The sequence below is a fragment of the Sinohyriopsis cumingii genome, chromosome 9, assembly GCF_028554795.1.
Source record: "Sinohyriopsis cumingii isolate HCF-2022 chromosome 9, ASM2855479v2, whole genome shotgun sequence".
NCBI lineage: Eukaryota > Metazoa > Mollusca > Bivalvia > Unionida > Unionidae > Sinohyriopsis > Sinohyriopsis cumingii.
In genome coordinates, this window is record NC_142969.1 from 44342016 (window position 1) to 44368052 (window position 26037).

At 38.8% G+C, this 26037-nt stretch overlaps 1 protein-coding gene across 2 annotated transcripts in view; it reads left to right on the plus strand.

Annotated features, from left to right (window-relative positions):
• The window catches only part of LOC149791658 (uncharacterized), a 191152-nt gene that overhangs the window by 23869 nt on the left and 141246 nt on the right, over nucleotides 1–26037 (plus strand). For both annotated transcript variants that reach the window (XM_089970214.1, XM_089970213.1), the window contains exon 5: nucleotides 18285–18410. In XM_089970214.1, the coding sequence (XP_089826340.1) occupies nucleotides 18285–18410 (126 nt within the window). The remainder of the gene's footprint in view (nucleotides 1–18284; nucleotides 18411–26037) is intronic.

Consider the following 26037-nt stretch of genomic DNA (forward strand, 5'->3'; position numbering starts at 1 on the left):
GAGCAAACTGCTAGAGAAACTAGAAAATAGCGGAAAGAAACTAAGAAAACAAAACAAATTTAAGAGATCTTTCAGCTGAAGTAGATGCTGCTCAGCATATTGACATACATGGAACTCAGCTTATTGACGTAGATGAAGAAATACTTGAAGATATTGAACAAGCTTGTATTCAGGAGGATGAAATTTGACGGTGATATATCAGAACGAAAAAGAGTTTGTGCAAATGACAAATTTAAAGATGATAGTGTTCTCCACACAAAGAATATTGCACAATTACCTATATTTGAAGTGTTTGTTTTAATGATAGAAAAATATTTTTAAAACCTGAATACTCTAATAAATAAGTTATAGTAAAACGTGGCACGATTGGGTTTATATAATGCGATATAACACTGACAGGATCGATTGAAAAAGATGCATAATATAATAATTTTATTGTTGGAGTAAATAACTATATTAGAAAATTGCAACGACTAGAATCACAACAACTGCTAGCATTACAAGAGCAACCATGTCAAACAATAATTGATATAGAAGCTGAACTTTCTCCGTAGAAGTCTCAGAAAGCAGAAATAACGCCTTCTACGGAGATCAAATTTCATGCATTTCAGACCGAGTGCATCGGTTGGTCGCGCCGGTGTGTTAGTAAATATAGCATCCGAGACAGGAAAAATAAATTACGGAGAAGGTTCTTCTGGGATAAGTTTTTGTGTTAAATTTTTTTGTTGTCATTAGGGGCTGCTTTTTCATGAATAAATTTGATCGAGACCAATTCGATACCGACTGCGTGGATCATGAAGATTTATCGTAATAAAACCGTGCGGCGTTGCCTGAGCGCGGCTGAATAAATTTTTAAATTTGTTTATATCCATGTCGCCGTTGCACCAGGTCTGATGGATATTTCTCAGCGTGTGCGTGTCTACACCATTGAACACCGATAAAATATTGCAATTGTCCCTAATCACCTTTGGAATTTGCGTATATCTCTGTGTAACGTAAATAACATCGGTGTTCTTGTGTCTGCCACGCGAGAATATCCTAGCCGGGTTGGTCTGCTTGTCCAGCATAACATCGTCGAATACAACAAGATTATTAACATCGCCGTCCAAATTTTCCACGGATGGAGCTTCATTGATATCTGTGATGAATTCGATCGTGCCTTCGTCGGTATTGTCACTGAATTCCTTTAGCACTTGATAACAACGTTGATCGTCTACGGATGGTGCAACCAAATACAATTTGTCCCATTTCAGCCATCGCATGATCAAATTCAATAACAATTGTGTCTTACCAGATCCTGACGGGCCGATGATTATCATTCTGATCGAATTCGGTAATACCGCATGATGTTTTACTTGCTCGCGTCGTTTCGTGGCTGAAAAATCAATTACATTCATGTTACTAAAATACATGGATCTATATTGTGTTAAGTGCCGCACACACACAGCTACGATAAATCCAACCGAAATCGTCACACGCAACAACAGGAACGCAATTGCAGGGGAATGCGAAGTTTGTAAGACACGCAAGTTCAGATTTGTAAAAAAAAAAATAGAAGAACCGGAGGAGACATTGCCGCCTCCATGAAAAATCTACCTGGGCTGCCCTGGGCGAAATATCCCGGAGAAAAGCATCTGCCAAGGTACAATTATTGTGGACCCGGAACGAAGCTCGATATCAGACTCGACGATAATGACCAACCAAAGCAAGGTGAAGATCCGGTAAACACAATCGATAACGCTTGTTACTACCACGATCTCGCATATCGCAGCGGAGATTTACAGCAAAGGTATCTCGCTGATATCAGGCTAATTCACGCACTAGACGCAATTCCTGACAAAAGTTTCAAAGAAAAATTGGCATCCTGGTTGATAAAAGGCGCGATGAAAGGTAAATTAGTATTCGGTGCTGGTAAATAATATGGAACAAATATATTATTCTCCGCGAGGATTTTGGCGAGGAAAATCAGCGATCGCCAAACTCGCCAAGGCCGCTAAAGTAAAACAATCCGTCGCTGAATCGTGGCTATCGAAACAGGCAATTTGGCAAATATATCTCCCTCCGCCCAAGAAAATACCGTACGCGAGTTTCACTGTCAGTGTACCTAATGAAGTCCATCAAGCGGATCTTATGTTTCTTCCTCACGATACCGTTGACGGTGTCACGTACAAATATGTCCTGACAGTCGTTGATATCGCTAGCAGGTATAAAGAAGCAGAGCCATTATCGAATAAAACAGCAACAGAAATTGCCAAGGCATTTAGCGAAATTTACTCACGATCCCAGTTAACATAGCCGAATCTTCTCCAGGTTGATCCAGGTCGAGAATTTCTTGGTGCGGTTACTTCATTGATGAAAAAGAATAATGTCAAAATCCGTCGCGGTATTGTAGGTGTTCATCACAATCAAGCTATCGTCGAAAGATTCAACAAAACGCTCGCAGAACGATTATTCGGATACCAATACGCGCGTGAATTTATTCAGGATAATCGGTCTCACGATTGGGTATCAAGATTGCCTCATGTAATCAACGCGCTGAATAATGAGACGACTCGAACAATAGCAATGAAACCCGCAATTGCAATTACAAAATCGAATATACCCCTAAAGCGAGATTCCACAATTCAGCCTGTACTAGGTAGTGTCACAGTCAGATATTTATATAAAGAAGGCGAGACTGAAGGAGGCAGAAAAAGAGCAACCGACCCAACCTGGAGCGTTACAACTCACAAAATATCCGCCGTAACAAGATCGTCAGGAAGACCAGCTATTTATATCCTAGATTCGTTAGCGCCTCAACGCGGATTTACCAAAGAAGAATTACAAATAGTACCAGAAGATACTCAACTACCGCCAGCGTCATTGAGATAATTTACTCGAATTCGTCCTAGCTGAAATAATTTTCTTACTCTCGATACGGCCAAATATACCAAATTTGACCAGGAAATTCTATCATCGACGATCCAAACTTGGCCATCTACGGTCAATCCCTGCGATGAGTGTATCGTTGTTGCGTAGCCTAATTTCCACGGTGATTTTTCTGCATTTATCGCGTCATTAACGAGACTAATATCAACAAAGATAATATCATTTAGGACCAAAATCTTTTCCTTTCCGCATGGCAAAATAATATTAATATTTTGTCGTCGAGTATCAGTGGGCCTGTAGCATAACGGTACCTGCAACGTGGGAAATTTCTCGCGATGCAGCTTGAATAACATTTCCTGAATAATATCACGAACAATTTTCCTACTAGCGACGATCAAATGATCGGGACGCCACAAATTTAGAAAATCGCTCATCGGAGTCTCGTCGATTATTTTCCTCATGACGTCACATTGAATCTTATTCGGCTGTAATCGAATCAATTTTTTGAATTCTGTTAGTAAAGTATCCGTCGATCTATAATCAGCGTCGATTTCCTCGTAATAATCAACGAAGTTTCTGAGCCATTCGTGAGGCGATTCGCCATCAATAGGATTAGGTTGGCCGTGATCCCCGCACATTATCACAGCGGTATTTTTCCCTTCCAACCAAGTCAAGATCGATTTTAAAATATCTAAATTCACCGTGCAAATCTCATCAAATATTATGATCTTGTTGATATATTTATCGCCCATACGCACCGAGTCCCATGATCCAAAGCTGTACTTGAAATAGCTGTGATACGTGCAAGAATTAACTCCGCGTTGCTTTATTTCTCGCGCTAATCTGTGAGTCGGAGTCAACACAATCATGTCAGAATTTGTAAATAAGTTTATCGCTCGCGTTGTTTTACCGCTACCACCAGGCCCATTTAGGTAAACAAATTTACTGCGTGAAATTGGGTCAAATGCAGATGCGGCTGCCGAAGATTCCAAAATCGAAGATTTTTCAAATCTACCTCGATGAAATTCATCGCGATCTTCAACATCGGCGTCTTCGCAATAATCTAGGATATCTTCGTTTTTTATCCTCCAAGTTCCCCAGGAGCTACCATCGGTGATTAAATTTTCCAGCCTACATTGGTATTTTTTATCGATATAAAATGAATCTGTTGCGACTCTTACCGCGATATCAGAAAATTTGTTTATCATTGACAGCAAATTTATACTAACATAAGCGAGCATCGACGATCGTAAATGCGTATATTGCGCTGATTCTCCGTCAAGGTAGCTAATCACGGTACCTAATTTTGCTCCATCGATGATAATATTCTCTCTGTTGCAAAATATTCCTCGTGATACCGTAACGGCGATTATAAAATCCATCTCGGCGTCGTTGATAAACAACCTAGCGTGCCGGTGTTTATGATCAACGGATCCACCTTGAGTAAATTTACCAATTATTTTTCTTCCTATATCTTTCGCGTTGTCACAGTCCGTCGGCAACCACACATTAGTTTGTTTTCTGTAAGATATAATCGCCTCGCTCACTGTCAACGACACTAACATCGACGAATCTAGCATGTATCTCAACAACACCGTAGGAACCCAACGGCGCTGAGATAAATGCCTTCCGAACCAAATATAGCAAATTTTATGTAAATTTTCAGCAAACTCGAATGACGTTACACAAGCGAATCCGGTCATGACAAAATCAGGCAACGGTCCGTTAATCGCTACTCTTGTCATCTCGCTGGTAGGATGGCCGAATTTAGCAAAATAATCTGCACAATCGCCATATCCAAGGAAACTTCCAGGATAACACGCGCTCATGTCAACGGAAATCATATCTTCGAAATCGTACTTGGTATTCCACAGTCCGCCATGGCCGTATTCGATACAACTAAGTTGAACATCAGCGAGAAATTCTTTCCTCGTAGGTTTCCACGAGTTTTTCTCTCTAGCAGCGTGAGCAGCAACAGACGGAACTGTAAAGCAATTCGTTAGTAACTGATCGGGATTCGACGAATATTTTACCGCAAGTTTTCTCATCAACTCGTGTAATATTTCATCCCTGTAAATATCACCGCATGGCAAAATAAACTGATCGTATCTTTCTTCGCTCGAAAACAACCATATCGATATTGGATCAGATGCGCTTAATTTTTTGATAAATCTGAACATGGCATCGGAATTGTCCTTCGCGGCATCCACCGTAGAATTTTCCGTGGGATAAAATTTAACCACACTATCCCGCGGAAATATCATTACCGATTGCGACCACGCGTGGGAATTGTGATCGACAATCTCGATTGGTGCTCCTCGAGATTTATACGGCGACGAGTATAATATTTCTCCCGATAACGTTTTCACTGTAATTGGAAATTTAAGTTTTTTGCTCAACGCAGCTACATCGTCTACCGATGCACCATCAGCGACGGTCTTCGCCCACGTGTTAATTTTATCTAGCCTCAATTGAGTCAAACCAGATCCACGTCGAGCGTTTTTCATGTGCTCGATGACACGCTCAGCCACGCAATTTATCATCGGTGATTCTTTCATCGCAGGTAGGTTTTTCACATCCGGGTTGTTATTTAGCCGATAAATTCCATAAACGACTGCACTAGATGGATATGCCCTAGCGTAATAGGGGCCATCTATTCCCAATAACAATCCATGCTTAGAGTTTTTATCGAGAACAACATTTTTCTTACCACCACGCACTGGATCTCGTTTATCGCGAATAATCCAAGTATCGTCGGGCATTTGTGCGATAAATTTTATTCCAAAGATAAATCGCTCTTCGGAGTGTTCGATCTTTATATGCTCGATTATTTTCTTAGCTCGCTCCAGATTCATCGTAGCATCGACAGAGTTCGTTTTCCAAGTCGACCAAGTGTGAACCGCTCCATCATCGAAAAATTCTTTCTTGGCTCGATCAACCTCAGGTATAATATATTCTGCCTCATCAAGATCAAATGCGTCCATAATTATATTTTAGACATATGTTTAAATTATAATAATGCATTGCAAGTGGATACCAATCGGTTCAACAAAATTCTGTGATAAATCCTGCAGAGGCGATTATTGCGGCGCTCAAATACATGCGATTCGACGTGGCAGTAAAGGACCACAGCGATGTTTAGTTTGTCAAGTTGGCACGCGAGGAAAAACTCGGTTGTGTTTGGCCTGCGGAGGAAAAAATTATCGAGAATTACGGCGATATTACGAAAAAAGATCCTCGTCGGTGATAACCTGCGAAGAAGATTATATTAATCGATTCAAGGCAAATAACGATTTAGACATATAATTATTATATAATGAACTTGAAATCAGCGATTCCTGAAACAACAATGACACACGAGTTTAAATCTCATCCAACTATCGAGGGATACGAAGCGTCGTCCGATGGTATCGTCAGACATATTAAAACGAAGAATCATGTCGGTAGTGTTAATAGATTTGGATATCTCAAATTTACCGTCGGTAATAATAGCAAAAAACGGAGATGTACAAGTTATTTCTGCCACAGGTTCATATACGAGTGTTGTCATGGACCCATCAAGAATAATTTGGTAATCGACCATATCGACGGAGATAAGCTCAACAACAAACTGTCCAATCTTCGCGCGGTAACTCAGAGTGAAAATTGCATATCCGGCAACACCGGCGGCGGATATCGACCAGCTAAGGCGGTTAAATCGATAAATCGAGAAACAAATGAAGAAATCATATTCACATCGATGAGGGCCACTGCAAGATACTTTGGTATTCATATAGCCTCGGTGCGACGTGCAACAGAAAAAATAATCAACGCGACATTCTCCTACAAACTCGGCTCATGGATCGAATTTTATTATATTCCAATAATATCCGATTCGGAAAATGAAATCGAAAATTTTTGAAATTGAAGATTACAAATATAATATAAATGAATGATGAGAATATAAATAACATCATCGAAGCTATCGAGAATTTGAGGGAAAAAAACATAAATTTATCTTCGGATTTGGACGCAGGTAAAATCCGGTCCGAATTTGAGACGATTATCCAAGGGAAACTCGAATATAGGTACACGCTACCATCCGAATATAAGTTTATAAAGAAAATCCAGATTGCCATGTACCAATCGCTTGCGTCTGTCAGCGATGATCAAATCGAGGATTTCGTTAAATTATCGACGCTGGTAGAAAAAGTTAGGTCGAGTTTATCAGACGAATATGAGTCAAGAAAAATTACCAGCTCGCGCGTCAGGCAGCTAAAAAAGCTGGTCGATGAAAGTAAAATTAGCGTCAAAGATTCTTAAGATTCTCAAAATTAGCGTCAAAGATTCTGAAGATTTTATCACAAAAAAACCAAAAATTTCTGATTTTTATTATTTTTTTTAATATTTTACTGAAATTGCACAATTTTCTTATTTCTGACTACCATTTACCCCAGCAGATTTGCTAAATTATATAAATTACTCAATTTGACGGGTATTTACCCCAGCAGATTCACGAAATTATATAAATTACTCGATTTGACGGGTATTTACCCCATCAAAAACATAAAATTACACAAATTTCTTAATTTCTCTGATTTTTATTAATTTTTTTTATTATTTACCGAAATAATTTATTTATTGAAATTGTGCAATTTTCTTAATTTTGACGAGTATTTACCCCATCAAAAACATAAAATTATATAAATTACTCAATTTGATGGGTATTTACCCCAACAGATTTACGAAATTATATAAATTACTCAATTTGACGGGTATTTACCCCATCAAAACTAAAAAAATCTACTAATTTTGAAAATTTACTTGGGTTTTATTTTATTTTTTTGGCCATTTTTCTTTGGCGGATAGATTCAAAAATCTTCGATTTTCACGATCTTACCAGCAAATTGATACTCAGCGTTTCTCCGCGTATGTCAAGCAAATGTCCATTTTGATCCGTCAGTTTGAAATTTATCCTCGACAATAATCTATTGTGACATCGCAGGTAAAACGGATTCACTGGCTCTTTTATTATCAAAAAACCCGGAGAGGCGCTAGGTGAAAACGAATATAAGATAAATCCCTGCTGTGCCTGCTCTGACACAGACGAATCAACGTTGTAGCTACCTTCGACGACATCCGCGTGAAGATAAATCGCGATAACTTCCGTTATATTGACGATACCTGGCGAGATATGCCGCCCTTGCCCGGCAGGATCATTATTGTGTTTGAGAATCGATTCTGATTGTATTTTTTTAGTCCACGCGGCATGTAATTTCGGAAATAAATCATCGATGGTATCAGTGACGGATTTTCTCATTTTATCAACATCATAATCGGGAAATTTGAAATTTGGTAGCGTTTCCTCGGTTAATCCGAATACTGTCATGAATTTTTGTTTTTCTCCTGAATTTCTGATCAACTCGAATTTGCTAATAGGAAGAACATAATCGGCAATTGATATATCGTCGATTATCGCCCGAATGAACATACCGTGATAATATTCAAGATCATTCGCGAGTTGATTTAAAATCTTCACGCGTTCGATAATTTCGCTACATGAGCCTGATTTATTTAAGATGCATTCATGAAAGGATTCCCGCAATAAATTTAAATGTAATTTATGTTCTTGAATAAATTCGTCGAGGGTTCTTCTTATCAAGATACCGTCTACGGGGGTTATTATCCTGTTAATGTTGGTAGCGTCGAAGATTTTCACGCCCGGGGGAATTTTGGGAAGAGGCAACCACGAGAGAATTTTGTTGTCCCTGAAAGTAAAAGCGAACGTTACCAGGTTAAATTTGTGGTTATTCATGAGGTTGATGGCGCTGTGGATCAGAGGCTTGTGTTTGATATCTCCGTACCGTCCTTCGTCGGTGGTAAAATCTGATTTTTTTGGCTCCGGTAGCTCTGGAGGAGCTTCTTCGTGCCAACCTGGAATAATAAAATCTGGTTTTTCTGGTTTTACCAGAGGTGCGATTTCGGGCCAACATAGAACTGTCCTAATCGATGACTGGTAAATATCGACGACATATGGCGATTTTACCTCGATTATCGATGACAGCGTTGGTTCGTGTGCTAATATTTTTATTCCTGGCTTAGCATCGCCGGTTATATTCGATATTCTACTGGTAAATTCCTTATCTAGTTGCTTAATTTCGTAACTGCCTGTTGGTATGCCAACGACGATCCAATCGGGAGTTTTATCGAGGGTTTTTTTTGGGCAAAAACAAGCGAATTATTCGATGATAATCTACCGAATGATTTCGACCTAACATTGGGCCAGCTATTATAGACTCGTAACTGTGACAGCGCAATTTCCTTGACGCTAATTGGTATTGGAAAATCGATACTAAATTCTGGCCTGGTTGAGCTTACAGATATTAGTGTTGTTGTCAGCGGTGTCGTGTTTGTCACGATTTGGGCTAGTTCCGACATTATTGATATTCATTTGTTCAATCTCAGTGTAGATATTTATCATTGCTGAAAATTCTAGATCGGATATAACGCCGTCGTTGAGACTCTCAGAAAGCAGCGATGATAATTTCGAATACGCCTCGTTGACCTGGGATAGTTTACTCGTGTATAGAGACAATTTTTCATTTGTGCATGAGGATATTTTTTTTGCGATAATGTTGAGAACACCAGCGATTGTCGTTGTCGACGAGATTATTATCGTTGCTGCGATCGGCGCGATTGTTGTCACCGCGGATAAGATTATACCTGCACCGGCGACTATTGCACTCACTGCGTACACGGCAACATCGATGGTAACTAACCTACGCTGGTATTTCTTTATTTTTACCTGATACTCGTCGAGGAGCTTTTAGCGAATCCTGCCATAAACGCGCCTGATTGTATCGGTAATCCGATGCAGTCATTTATTAGTTAGGTTATCTAACCAGTTGCGTATATTCCGGATAAATATTCGAAAATTACTTGACAATCGGCCATCATCATGGTTCTAGTTTGTGGTTCTAGCCTAAAAGTTTTTGTTGTATTTTTAAATATAGTAATAACAAAAAACCCAGGATAATATTCACAAGGATCAAAATCATCGTCTGTTGTTACATTGAATTTTGTCATAAAGGTGATAACATATACTCGATATACGCCAGTAATTGGCGAGGTAAAGCTAAATGTGTTATTCTCAGGTGTCCAATTAACATCTTGTATTTTTACCACAAATGGTACATGGCAAGGAATATTTTCTGTTTCTACCTCCGCTGGTATCGAAATACGCGCTAATCTTCCAAGATTCATTGACGATATTTTTGTGTTAATATCGCTAATTTTTGTTGTTGCGTCGAGAAGTTTCGTGTTCAAATCTCGAATTTCTCCGTCGTACACCGATGTATCGACTTTTTGAAGCACCAATCCATGCACTATGTTAAGATCCCTGTCAATGTTGTCGATACCCTCGCTGATTCTTTTTATTTCTTTGTTGATATCGTCGTGCGATGCCTGATCGCTTTTCTGACTCATTACAGTATTTATTTTGGCAATATCGGCGAGAATTTTGATAATATCCTCGTTGATTTTTTTCGTTTTCTCGTCGAGATAATTGTGCGATGTTTTATCGCTTTTCTGACTCATTGCAGTTTTTATATCGGTAATATCGGCGAGAATTTTAGTAATATCCTCGTTGATTTTTCCTAACTTTTCGCTAAGATCGTCATGTGTAGCGGAGGAAGTATCGATGAATTTTTTTATATCTTCCTCGATTTTTTTGCTAAGTTTATTTGATGCTTCGTCGAGTTTTTTAAGATCGCGAGTTAGATTGTTAAATCTTTTTGTCACTTTTTCTTGAAGATCATCGTGTAATGTCTTATCAGCCTTCAGAAGCAACATTGCTGATAGCTCGTTGTCTTTTTTTTCCACATCCGTGATATTGGCCTTTAGGGGCAATGTTGCTAAAAGATCGGTAATATCAGAGATAGATTTTAATACCAATTCCGATTGGCGAGTAAATTGACTGATATGATCATTATATTCGTCTCGCTTGATTATATCGGTTATTTTCACGTTGCTGGTTTGTAATCTTCCTTCGCGACTCTGAAAAATAGCAACTTCATCAGGATCTACCTCTGACAACGATAGAAGATTATTAATATCACTCTTGGTTGCAAATTTTGATAGATCGATGTCGCCTACTTCTGTTTCCTTCTTTCTGTAGAGGAACCTTCCGTAAATATCAACCATGATATTTATCTACGGCGTATTTAAATACGATCCTATGATACGGATAGGATGATTTTGAAATTGCGTTGAGGACATTAATTGATTCAGGACCGCATATCGGTGGATCCATTAACGTCTGCGTTGGAAGTGTCGAGTACCAAATTGGAATATTTAACTTTGACACGTAATCGATAAATTCTTTTGGTGGAGCTAGTCCGTACGAGTCAAAGTAAACAACTTCGCGAGGATTAATCGCGTAGGCGACCCAATGTGTGCCAGGGCCAGTATTTGAATCGAGATTTATTATTCCTGTCTCGGTGGGGTTTGGTTTTTCTGGTAGTTGATCCCGCATAAATACGCCTCTGAAAAATTTTATTTTTTTATTCTTTGCTTCGTTGAATAAATCTAAATTTGAATAGGCCGTGCTAATCTTAGGCCGGATCCGTACGGGGGGCGTCTTAGATAAAAGCCGCTTCCTTTTTTTTTACCATATCGCCCTCCCATTACTTTGTGTACTAGTTTGTCGCCTACAGCTCCGGCCGCACCTAATCCTATCGCTTTTGCAATTGCCGGAAGAGCCCCGGATAATAATCCAGGAATAGCAGCTAGGAAAGGGAAAATTCCGCCCGTTTTGACCATATCTCTGATGGCACCTATACTAAGATTCACATGAACACCAGAATTCGCTGATTTGGCTTAGGCGAAACGTTCACGTTGACCCTTAGTTAGTGATAATTTATTAGGTCCACCCTGAATTTGATCGTTTTTTAGGGTTAATTTCAAACCGCATCGCTTTGATATCGCTGATTGGAGTTTTTTCATCTGACCCTGGGTCAGAGTTACGCTGACGTGTTCGTATGGCATATTAATAATCGTTTAATCTAAATTTAGAAATCTTAAAATCTTCGATTTTGTTACATTTTCTCGACAGGCGCGTCGATGACTCTCATTCTGCCACTAATTCCCTCCAAGATCATTGTTCTATCGCTGAGAATCACCGCGATTGCCCTTGCTGCTCCAGCTGTGTTAATTCTGGCCTTGAAATGGATATCGACAACGGATTGTTTTACCAAATCAAGATGCTCCAGGGAAAAGTAGTAGATAGGATAGTGAGTATTAAAATCCAGCTGTGATATTTGCAATCCGGTATCGATATTTTGATCGCGACCCATAAAACACAATAATCGATGATATGCGCGGGCCGTCGAGTAATTTTCAAAATCAATCGATATTTCCTCGGATGGTTCTTGTTGCCCGTTTATCCTTAGTGATACGTTTGTTGCTGCGAATTTGTCGAATATCACGTGACTATGAGTTTGATCATATCTATTTGCGTTTTGAAGAGCCACGAAGATGTGTCTGGGCGCCGAGACGCCTTGTTGTGACGCAATTCGCCAGGTAAATATTCCGTTAATATTAACGTCGATAGAGTCGGTCGTAGTTGTTAGCCAGGACATGACAGACTTGCCACCCTGATTCATGAATGACAATAATTTTTCTTCCTCAAGCATCGATGGGACTATCGCTGGCATCCACAAAGTAAATTTGGTTAGTAATATTTTGCCTCGATCATCTGCCACACCTGCTTCTCGCCAGATGGCTCTGTCATTGCCTGTGTCGTCTCGAACGAAAGAAATCGTGTGTTTCGCTCCGTAAATGACTTTCCTGAAGTGCCTGCAAAATCCAAAAATATGAGATAGCGGAATTGCACAGGAAAATCTTCGATCATCTCCCTTTAACATAAATCTTTGCGTGGCAAATCCGAGGTTGTAATTGTTATTGATGCCGAGCATTACACCAACGTTTGTGGCGTCAGCATTATTAGCGGCATTTCTCGGTACACCGATGTTATACGGGAGATGATCAGCGTGATCAGAGTTATCCTTGGCAAACATCATACTAGGACCAGCCGATCTGGTAAAATCATCCGAGTATCTAGCTAGGCCTATTATCGTCGTTGCTATATCAACGTTGCCCGTGATTGACTCGATTTCTCTTCCATCGATCATGTAAGTGGCACTCTTGAATAATGCCATGATGCCGTTGTTGACAAATCCGACTTTAAAATCTGCGCCATAGTCGGTATTATCCGCCTTCTTAATTTCCCCAACAACTTCGATATATGCCTCAGATGGAAGAAAATATCTTTTTGTATCGTGAACTTGAATTTCAACGCGATTAGTCGCATTTGGTGTCACTGTGTCGTACGAGAAATACTGGAAATCACGCACGGATGTGTCTCTACCTACAGGCTCGTCCATGTCGAACACTTCGTTTGACACTTGTGCGAACATTTTATTAATAAGAATTTCATCTAAAACGAAGACCGCTGCCTATGAAACTTGTATTTGCTACTTCCTTTGCTAGATTTGTGTTAGCAACTTCCTGTGCTAGATCATTAATTTTTTTATTTGCTGCGTCGTTTATGGCTTTACTAACCTCGGGGGGCATTTCGCTGGTGCTAGGTAATTTGACAGGCTGTTTTTTTTTACGTATTAAGTTTGATATTTTACCTTTGACAAAATCGAAGCCTTTAGTTGCCAAATTACCAATACCAGAAATAACAGTCTCGCCGATCTTTCCTATTGATTTTGATGCAATTTGCTTAGCTGCGGGTCCTATTTTAGGGACTACCCGCGTGACGAGACTTTTAACGATGTCGCCGAGTCCGTTACCGTGAATATATTTGTATACAGGCAATCGAGAGTTAACTATGCGGACCTGTCTAGGTCTGCGCTGATGTTTGTGAACAATCATGTTATTTCAATTGCGTTGTTTTAATCGATGAGTTCGTCAACGAGTTCCTTGTAAATGTAGGAGTCGATGACGCCGCCGCGGAATAATCGCCGACAAATATCTGAGGCCTCGTTGATTATTTCACGAGAATTGTTTCCGGCTCGCTTTCCTCCGATTAATATTTCGAGGCGAGATACATCGTTGACAACGCTGTCAGGGCAAATGGTATATCCGCTTCCTGTTTTTGGTACCGGTGTTGATGGCTCACTAAACCACGCCGACAATACATCTTCCTCTTCTTGTTCTTCTTTTTGTTTTATTCTTTCTTCTTCTTCTTTTTCCTTCTCTCTTCGTTTTACTTTTTCTAAATATTCTATATATTTAGAATCTGTTTCGTGAGGGTGAGGCTTTGCTGCAAAATACACCCAATCGATCCATTTTAATTTGTTGATATCTTTTTCGTGAAGTCTTTTTATTAAATATTCGTTCTTTTTATCATAATTTGCGGCAATATCGACTAATTTATCCTCGTCTTTGAGTTTTTCAAGAGCATCTTTGGTAAAATAACTACTAATATGAAATTTAGGTTTTTCAACTTTGGATGTTGTTTCCGGTAATTTTTCTTTTACTTTAGGGGAAAATCCTGAAGATGTATCTATCTTTATTTTTCTACTCCTAGGATCCTTTCTGTTACGCGCAGATATCCGAAATTGAATATACCTCGCCTCATTGATGTATATCCTGGGTAATCCAAATTTAGCCCGATATATCGTTTTATACCATTTATCTCGCCCATTAATTTTTTTTAGTCCCTCCTTCGTTAAATATTTTATTCCTCTATCGGTGAAAGAATCTTCCGCAAATTCACCAATTTTATTGATATCATCCTTTTTATCAAGTTCAATTTCTAACGCGGCCCAAGCTCCAGGGGTAAAATATTCCATTAATTTACCGATAGGATCTTTCTCCTCCTCTTCTTCTTCTTCCTCCTCTTTTTCCAATAATTCTTCTTCTTTTTGTAATAATTGTTCTTGCAACTCTCGTTCTTGTGCTTGTGCTTGCTGCAATTGTTCTTGCCGCGCTTGTGCTTGTACTTGTGCTTGGCGAATTTGATCCAGTCTATCTGGCACCGCTCGAGTATGTTCCTCAATATCTTTCACCATGGGAACAATTCCGCGTTTCCTGATATCCGGATCCTTTACGTCACCGTATGCGATTCGCTCGGTTGTTTCGGTAACTGGCTTTAACCATTTCGACGATATCTCGGTAATTCCGTATTGCGTATCTTCGTAATCACGAACATTTTTCTTGAATAATTTTTTTGCTGGAATAAGTTTCTTTAATGCCGCTAATTGTTCTCGCGCTAATCTGGCAGAATGAGGCTCTCCAACTGTGCTAGTTTTCGAACTCATATTATTTTCAAGTATATTATTTTAATGCGACGTAAAATTGGCCAAAGCAGCCCCTAATGACAACAAAAAAATTTAACACAAAAACTTATCCCAGAAGAACCTTCTCCGTAATTTATTTTTCCTGTCTCGGATGCTATATTTACTAACACACCGGCGCGACCAACCGATGCACTCGGTCTGAAATGCATGAAATTTGATCTCCGTAGAAGGCGTTATTTCTGCTTTCTGAGGCTTCTACGGAGAAAGTTCGCGTAGGAAGGTTTATTTTGGCGAAACGCGATGGTCTGTTCAACTTCCCTGCTGCTGCTTGTTTAATATATTTCATATATTTTATAGAGTACATATTTATGATTTTGGATCCATATGCTAATGTAGATCTTGTTTTCATACTCGTCACGGTACTGAGTAGAGCAGTTGCTATTATCAGTCAACAATATTTTAACCATTCCCCCAACCCCAACTCCCCCAACCCCCCCCCCACAACATAATAATAAAATATAAATACAATATTAAAGCAAAAAGTTAAACAGAAACTACAAAATGTCGCCTTTTGTATAAGTAAAAACTTTCGTTTGTGAGGTAACACACGCCTGTTACTTCACCTAGAATGTGAGATCATCAATGTGGTCGTTAAGAATCAGATTCTAAGCTCAAGCTAAAAAGGTGATAGCAACAAAAACAACTACTTCGGTTGTTTAAATGATACAAATTGCAGCTGTATTTTAGTTTCTTTGAGATACATTTTTTTTTACTAATATAAAAACTGCTATGAAAGATTCGTTGTATTGCTCCTTGGTGTGATCGGGCCTCACAAACATAACTTTTCATTTTTTTTATGACTAAATATAATAGTACTACACAACTCCTTACCATAAACAATTATAGATATTTGATCCCTGAAACGGTAAGACAAGACTTTACATTACTGGAGGGACGTGTGCATAATTGTTGGGCACTTATTGGAGGTTACGATATTTATTTGTACATGGTTCAGTATAGAATAGATAGATCCAACCAATTTTCAGTCTTAGAGACTTATAAAGGATCAAAGACACCATCGCAATAAGTTACAACAAATAATGATATTCTGACGTTTTGGGGATGGTTACTTATTTTAAGTAGACGTAACGTGTACGAAGTCCATATACATGTACTAGTAATAGAAAAGAAGAAAAGCGATTAATTTCATTAAAAATATATAAAATGAGAACAAAGATCCCAGAGAATGCCGATAAAACCTAGCTTATTCATGAAGAAAACTTGGACTGTTATAGCATTTCATATGCTGCAGGACTGCGAAAATTGACATAAGTACAAGAAATGTCAAAGAAGTGTATTATTTCTGGAATTTTGTTTTATCAGGGCAGTTGTACTTAACTATGGCTAGTTTGTCACTCTTCATCGTTACTTAGAATAAGATGCAGATCATCGATTTTTCAGAATCATCATTCTTTCTTTGCATGCTAAATTCTGTTGCTATGTATGCAAGTTTGTTGGCATTTTTATATATGGTTCAGGACCCATAGTGCTGTTCAGGTGCTAGGTTTGCTAATGGCATAACTGGTCCAGTATCTCGTTTTCTCCTGACATCGAGTCATAGAATAGAATAAAAAGACGTGACGTCAATGCTGAGTGCAATAACGTGGACGAGAACTACATCTGTTCATATAAGAAAGATTATTTACTGGAAAAGACAACCGACCAAGTACTTTCAACGGCCATTGATGTCATATTGTACTGAATTATTTATTATGCTGTCAAAAATGTAAAAGCATCAATATTTAACACCTCGAAATGTAATTAATAGGCAAGTTTGAAGGGGGTCTAAATTACCGACAGTATGGTCTTGGTTAGAATGGATTTAAACATAGTTTTGACTTCATATCACATTCATCTTTCAACTGTCTCCCCATGGAATGTGCACGGGATGTCTGGTTTTAATCAATCTTTTTTATGGTACTGTTTTAAAACCAAATATTGCTATAAAAAATATTAATCCTATGCTGTACTATATTTCCAAAATGTATTAAAATCAAATATCACTCATGTATGGCAATTGCAATGCTGAATAGCTAAATCATTATAATTGTAAATCAGTGCTTCTTAGGTTGTATCCTTGTCTTTTCTCGTTGCAAATCGCCGATATACTTCAAAATCAAAAGTTTGATATTTTTCAGAGAAATATTTCTGAAGAACAGGAGGTGAAGAAGGGTGTTTCCTTTGACCATACTTGTCAGTATGTGCAGGAAATGCAAATATTGTTGTCCATGAAAGCAATTTTCATATATCTGTTTTTTCGTTGAATAACATCACCTTTTTTTCTGCAGACATAAAACAAATGCAATTGTACAAACACTCGTCACAATTACTGTATGCAATAAAGCTGAAGGTTGCTATAAATGTACTTGCAAGATTAAATGTAATGAAATTGGACAGTGTTAAAGTGCAGTCATACAATTATAACAGCTAATAGAACGAAAAGCGTTTGTTTATATACCCGTTACTGTGTCACTGATATATAATAATTGAAACAAAGAAAACTAATATATATATATATATATATATATATATATATATATATATATACAATCTCCCTAATAGTAAGCACCGCTCCGGTGGCCTAGTGGTTAGAGCGTCCGCCTCGGATGCGGGAGGTCGTGGGTTCGATCCCTGGCCGAGTCATACCAAAGACTTACAAAAATGGTACTAACAGCTGCCTCGCTTGGCGCTCAGCATTAAGAGGTTAGTGTTAGGACTGATCGGCCCGGTGTCAGGACTGGGTGGGACATCATGCCACAGTTTATAAGTAATTGCAAAACACTTCAGTACCTTGCTTTCTATTTTCTATTTGAAACGAATAGTCATTCGTCAGCTTTGTATGCGTGTGTGTGTATGTGATATGCTTTCCCACTGGTACCTATTTATTATTTATTTATTTATTTATATATATTTCTTTTATTTATTTATTTACAAAATTGATCTATTCATTTATTTATTATGAAATTCATTAGCATAACATACTGGATGCAGTTAAGGTTAAATATCCATTTCAAATAAATACAATATTGATGAATACTTAATTATTTAATTAATCTATAACTTTTTCAGCTACTACTGGATTTACAACAAGCTCTCAATCAACCGAATCCGGCCACACAACACTGCACTCTAGCATGCCTACTACACCAGGAAGCATGTCGCCTACGAGAATATCAGCAACAAAAAATAACACAAGTACGTACGGTCGTTATAGTCACTAGAAGATCACAAAAAATATGGCTCAATCTATTGCAATATAATTTGAATATGATTTTGTCGCTCTGCTAGGTAAGACAATTGTATTGATTGTATGGGGTGCATATTTATAATCATGGACCTTTATGAGAAAGTGGGACAAGTTTTCAAAACGCCACAACACTAACGAAGTCTAATAAGTTTCAGCAATAGCTTTAGTTGCCTCTTCCTCCCATCAACCAACAATAATAATTAAATAAAATTTAATAACAAAATCAAAACCATAAGGGACAATTATTTTTTTATCAGTGTCAAATTTAAAGAATTTATTTACTGGAAATGTAACTACCTATACATGTAAAGAATTGGCCAAGTAGTTTTAAGAGCCATTTATGTTTAAACGAAGCATATTGTACTGAATTATTCTTATACTATACATTGATTGCGGCGAAATTGTAAAAACATTACTTTATATTTAACACCTTGAAATGTAATTGATATGAAGGTTTAAAGAGGATGTAAATTAATGGCAGTTTGTTTAAACTACGAATCATAAACATAACTTTCACTTTCGGTCACATTTTTCTTCTGACATCTCATTTCTATTAGCTATCTTCTTCAGTAAAACCAAGCAATGCTCTTTTGATAATATTATTGTCATCTAAAGCATCATCTGTAATGTACTTGTGATAGCACATTATGGAAATTTTCAAGATGAATAGTTGTGCCACCTAATTTGTAAAACAGTTCTCCTTTTCCCATCTTTTTTATTTGATTATTGCACTGGTCAACAGTGAAATCATTACTGACTTGAAAAGGCCCTAATCTGTAGTATTTTGGTGTGCCGAACACGAATATAACCGTGAAAAATTTGTATTGGCTCTCGTTTTGAAGATATTCATATACCTCATTTTCTATGTTTCACTGTGTAAATTTCTCCAGTAGGACTGCAGCAACATCCGGAATAATGATGTAACATTGCATAATACCATCATGCTCACATCATCCACAGTTGATTGCATCATTTTCTGATGCAATGCAATACTAATGCCATGCGGCTGCTGAAGTAAGTTGACGTCAGCAGTGTACTATACATGTGTAGGCCTATTATACTAATGCCAGGCGGCTGCTGAAGCTGACGTAAGCAGTATACTATATAAAGCCCAATCAGATAGGTTCAGCATTTAAAATATTTTAGACGTTGTGCGAGACAGTTCAAGCTACTGTTACATAAAACTTATTATTTTATCCATTTACGTACAATAAAGAACAGTAATGCCTCGAAAGTGTGTTAATACCGCGGACAATTTTTGCTATATTTGTGGGGAAGTGACATTTGCCAACCAGAAGAAAAGTATCAATTCTCAAGTGAAGAAGGCATATCATCTTTACTTCGGATGCAAGGTTGGTGACCAAGACAAGCCTTGGGCTCCGCATATATGCTGTGCTACATGTACAACACAGCTTTCACAGTGGTTGAATTGCAAAAGGTCATCAATGCCGTTTGCAGTCCCAATGGTGTGGAGAGAGCCAAGCAACCACCTAAATGACTGTTACTTCTGCTTGGTTCCTCCTCTTTCCGGCGGAATAACGAAGCGAAAGAAGTCGAGAATAGTCTACCCAAACATTCCGTCTGCATTGAGACCAGTTCCACATGGTGAGGGACTTCCTATTCCAGAACCTCCAGCAGAATATTCTCTTGATTCATCTGACGAAGACAAAGGTGAGTCGACCTGTTCTTCTCCTGGTCCATCAGCATGCAGTGATCCAGATTTTCACTGTGGTGCATCATCAACCCCACACAGAATAACACAGGAAGAACTAAATGACCTGATTCGTGATTTGGACTTATCAAAGAACAAGGCAGAATTGCTAGGATCAAGACTCCAACAATGGAATCTTCTAGAAGGAGATGTCACAATTACTGCATATCGAAAGCGCCACCAGCAATTGGAGCCTTTCTTCAGAAAGGAAAGTAATCTGATATTCTGTTCCGATATTGAGGGCCTCATGAATGCTTTAAAAATCACTCATGACCCACAAGAATGGAGACTATTTGTGGACTCTTCGAAACTGAGTCTCAAGGCTGTGCTTTTGCACAATGGAAACATTCTTCCATCTATTCCAGTAGCGTATGCTGTCCACATGAAAGAGACATACGATACCTTAAGGCAGCTACTGAATTCCATTGAGTATAACAAGTACAGCTGGCACCTCTGTGGTGATTTGAAGGTAGTTGCCCTTTTAATGGGACTGCAGCAAGGATATACAAAATACATGTGTTTCTTATGCGAGTGGGATAGCCGAGCAAGGGAAATGCACTACATGAGGAAGGAATGGACTCACAGGCAGAATGTAGCCATTGGAGAGAAGAATATCCAACACCCAGCTCTGGTTGAGGCTCAGAAAATCTTGCTACCACCCCTTCACATCAAACTAGGTTTGATGAAGAACTTCGTGAAAGCCATTGACCGGACTTTGCCAGCATTCCGATACCTGCATGAAAAATTCCCTCGACTCAGCGAAGCAAAGATTAAAGAGGGAGTTTTTGTGGGTCCTCAGATTCGAGAGCTTTTCAAAGATGACCGGTTCAACAACTTGCTGGAAGGTGACGCGAAACAAGCATGGAATGCTTTTCGCCTAGTTTCTACAAACTTCCTCGGAAATGTTAGGGCAGAAAACTATAAGGAACTAGTAGAAGACATGTTGATGAAGTATAAGAAACTTGGCTGCAATATGTCTCTAAAGATTCACTTCCTTCATTCCCATTTGGATTTCTTTCCTAGCAACTGTGGTATTGTTAGTGATGAACACGGCGAACGTTTTCATCAAGATATCGCAACAATGGAACAAAGATACCAGGGAAAATGGTCCACTACAATGCTGGCTGACTACTGCTGGACACTCCTCAGAGATGCTCCCGAACAGCTGTACAAGAGACAGGCGAAGAAATCTAAGATGTAGTCAATGACTTGATTTTTTATAGGTAGGCTATTACAGTTGACCTTTTACTATTGGAATGCATTTCGTTATGTAAATATTAATTTCTTGCAGATTACAAAAAAACTAGAGCCAATTTTGCAATTTGACTGTCATATTCGTGTTCAGCACATAAAACTTGATAAGAATTGACTAATTTTATTTCAGTAACATGACTTTTGTAAAAATTTGTTGTCCAGTGTTGCCAATGGAACACGTATATCACTGTAATGCTTCAAAGCCTAGATACCATTTTTTAAAATATTAAAATATGTTTCTTCAGTAATACTTACCCGATCATAATACATTAGGAGACCTACTACTACGTCGCAAATCCTGCCAACCCAGGTTAAACCATTTTAGTGAAAGAGCTAAAAGTTATCTGCCCACCTAGGTGGAAGTAAGAGTCATCATACTAGAAAAAGGGGTTGACACCAAATCCCGTGAATTCTTCAGTTACTACTAGAAAGAAAAGCATGATTGCGATATGAATGTAACTGCGGGCCCACTGGGAGGGTGTATATATTTTAATATAGGGTAAGTATTATTGAATAAACATTTTGCTAGTAAAAAGTGGTCTCTTCTTCAAATACATTACAATCACAATACCTTAGGACACGGTACTCCAACATATTCAGAGCCGTGGGCCAAATGGACCAAAAATGTAATGTTCGTGGGCCAAATCTCTCTCTCTTATATATATATATATATATATATATATATATATATATATATATATATATATATATATATATATATATATATATATATATATATATATATATATATGAAAAAGTGATCGCGCCACGTTTGGCCCGCGGACCTGTACATGGACAACACTGCCTTAGGATCATGGGCAAGAAGTGGAGGGTGATACATCGTCGTAGCCCAGAGACACCCGTCCCATCAAATATATGACACACCTCCTAGATAATCCAAATGGAGAATGGGCTCAAAATGTCTGGGATCAGCTTCAAAAGCTAAAACATTTCACTCATGGAGATCTACCGGAAGTCGTAAAGCCGCGTTCTTATGTAGCTGGCGAACAAACCGTGAAGGTAGCCTGTTGCGCCATGGCTATAGCCTTTTAGGATGAAAGATCACCGAGATAAAAGTTTAGGAAGTGGACTCGGATCTCCAGCCCAAACCATCGCTATTGACAGAACAGTTTTGTTCATATGTAATTTATGTAGCTGTTGTCCTACCTTAGTGAGCCAAGATGTAAAGGATATTTACTTAGTCTGGAGTCATCTTCTGATATGAAACAAGAATAACTCTGTTTATTTAGGACGGAAGTATTTATGCTCATTTCGTCCATTCCCTCTGTGTGAGGTATGATCTCCCTCGACGCGACGACTCAGTCCTTCTTAAGTACCATTTCAGAGCTCTCACTGGGTCTTTTAGAGAACTTGAGATAAAGAGTTCAGAGTATTCAGGAATTTCGTTACAACAGTCTGATTCCCCATGAATGTGAGCCTGTTCTTGGCAGTGAAAGCATAGGCCGCCAAGAATGATACAGACCAATTTAATGTGAAATCCATGTAATTCGGGTCTATTGATGAAGCACGTATTTCATCGATTCTTTCAGCGGTTTACTAATGCAGCAAGGAAACAGGATTTATCCGAGAGGTGAACCAATTCGGCCTTGATAGCGGTTCAGATGCATTCTAGTTTAGTAAGGTTCATTCCTATGATATATATCACTTTGGGCAAAGAGTCAACATCTTTGGATGTATTAATTAAAAGTGGACAGCAGTGGATCGTATAGGTCTTTGTTATGTCTGATTGCCTTTCTTCCATGATGACACAGCATGTCATAGATCGATGAACGGTCTCCTGTGATTGTGATTACTGCTAACTGTTTCTCGTCAAATGGTCATAGTAGGAAGTTAGCCATTTTGTGGTATTGATACAGCCCAGGCCTTCGGATCCAGAACTAGTGAGAAAATGTTTGGGAGCTTTGCATTCCATCTTGTCACAAATATGTATATCATCAGTCGATGCCATAAGGCACAGTTGAGTGAAAATAAAGATATAAAGATAACATTCCGTTTATACTAGTTTATTCTCTGAAAGAATTAGTCCGTGAATTTGTTTAGTCGGCCTGTGATATGACGAAATTGGATGTGGATTTGTCATTGAAGACGCCATTTAAAAATACCAACCAAGGATGCAAAGTTCTTGGTACTTTAATCCAATTTGCCGTTTGTGATAGTCATCAGCGGAGCTGTCAGAGAGAATGGGAACGCCTTTACCATTTAGATCATCCTGCAAAAACAACGCTTTCGGAATGGATTATATCTCGATCATGTTGATATATACATTACGATCTTGAGGTGGCTACACTCCACTAGCTCGGGATGCAAGGACGTTGCCCCACCACCAGCACTCTGTGTTCATATCCTTGTGATTTCCGGAGGTTGTACTGCATAACTATACCCGACATGGACCAAGAAAGGTTACCCCATTTTCGTATGTGGAACATCATATTTGATCTGGTTATGACATTTGGTTCAACAGACAAGGTCTAGGCATGCATTTGAAAAATGGAATCATTTGCAGTCGGAGCATAAATAAACGACCTTGGTTTAAGGTATTCGCTGCCGTACTGAGCGAACCCAGCAGGCGAAAGAATTCTCGTGTTAGTAGACCGTCCCATTTAGGCAAGGGAACCACTATTGTACTGAATTTCAATACTTGTTCCTGAAGGTGAAGTATTATGTTGCTCTAGGGTTGAACTCAAAATCGATTTAGATGGTACGAGGTTGGATTTGACATTGTTGACCAGAGAATTCAGATTAACAAGGGATACCAGGTTCATGAGAACTGATTTCAGCGGTTATAATTTTGGTGACCATTTTAGTGATTGTCTTGAAAATCCCTCTTTTAAATTGAGACTGATAGAGGAAAATAGGTCTCATTGGTGGCTTGCTTCCGGACGTCATCAACCTGAAATTTAAAGATTAGATTAGATGATAAAGGTTGTGATCGTAGCTAGACCTAATGATGGTGCTAAAACAGGTGAAGGTAGAGTGAACATCATCTTGTTTTGCCAGTTTTAAAAGGTATGTTGGGCGATCATGTTTAAGTACGGGTAATTCTGAAATCAGACGCACACTCATGTCCTGTGGGATTCGGGTTTTCAGAAGATGCACTGTATGCAGCCTGTTGAAAGAGCGCTATGATATTAGATCCCACGTAAAGCCCATGATGTTGCGCACCATATGCTGTGTGTAGTTAAACACCTTCCAATCCACGTATACAGAGGATGGTTTTGTCAGCTTTAAAGCTGCGATGGCTCAATTTATTGTTGAGGTATCTAAATGGAAACCTGGTGTCTGTGACTTATAGATCATCGACTAAAATCTGAAGGAATGTATTTTAACGAGAAAATTAGTCGGTTAGGTCATGTAATTTTATTCTTTCCTGAATAATCAGCTGATACCGAAACTGAGACCACGCATGTGTTGGAGAGAGATGAGAAGGACATAACTCAAGTGGGAGTAGGCGGAAAGTTTCTTCACTCGAAGCTTCTAAAGCTGAATGTGTGCATCAAATAGTATTTAATAACTTGCGAGCACGTTTGTCGTCTTTGGATAAAGGCGTTAAAGCCGTCGTCTCTTCTGCTACCTGCAAAGTACCTGAGATGAATTTCAGGGATAGTGAATCAGCCTCCCAGAACGTTCCGAGTTAGATACAGTTTGATGCAGTGAATTGTAAGCTGTCACTAAGTAGAAAATATTTTTAAATGGCAAATGATTGAAAAAGTGAAGCGACATATCTTTGATACTGAAGCACTACGCTGGTCATCGTACGCAGGGAGTGTTTTGCGGCACTGTGTGGAGTTGAACTGATCCAAGAGAGTGATCATATAACCTGGGTCCACGAATCAAGATAAAGCTCGTTCTTCTGGTGGTTGATACTGTATGATTGATTGACATATTGCGATCAGATTATATGGCATAGTTCAGTGCTGACGGAACAGTGTTATCTTGGTTTGCATGAAGTTGTCCAGTTCTTGAGGTTGGAATGGAGTTTGGGATATTGATCCGCGGTACCAGTTCAGAAATTATATATGATCTGCGAGATGGTAACCAAGGCTGTTTCTTTGCCCTCTATCTCGCTTTCCAGCAAGCCATATGGTGTCGAACCCGAGTGTGTATACCGATGACGTTCTCATCCCTCAATGTAAGTACCTTTTCCCCCAAGTACTGCTGGCGATTGACTTCTGTCCAAAATATGAAAGGTTTCCCTGAGAAAGCTGAACATGTAGAGTAGTCGTCAGTCTGGTCTTCTCCATGGCCTAAATAAGAAATCTAAAATAGAGCAGACAATACACGCATATTTAGCGTAGCACGCGTCTGATTTATGAACTTCAGTGTAGCAGCAGAAAGGGTAAACATAAAACTTGCTGCAAAGTCCTTTTTTGAAAAAGTAAGGTCCCTACGAAAATTAAAAATATAAGCGTAATAACGTCAAAGCGAAGCCTCTAACTGACCGAGAGTTTCTCTAATTGGGTTAGTGTTTTGTTACTTTATATTTGTCGTTCGTGTTTTTCTAAATTTTAATGCGTGTTTTTGTTTACCCATCGGACACTCATTTGTGGTCGCACCCTCTCTGCTGCTGTAATGTGTGAGTAATTAAATAA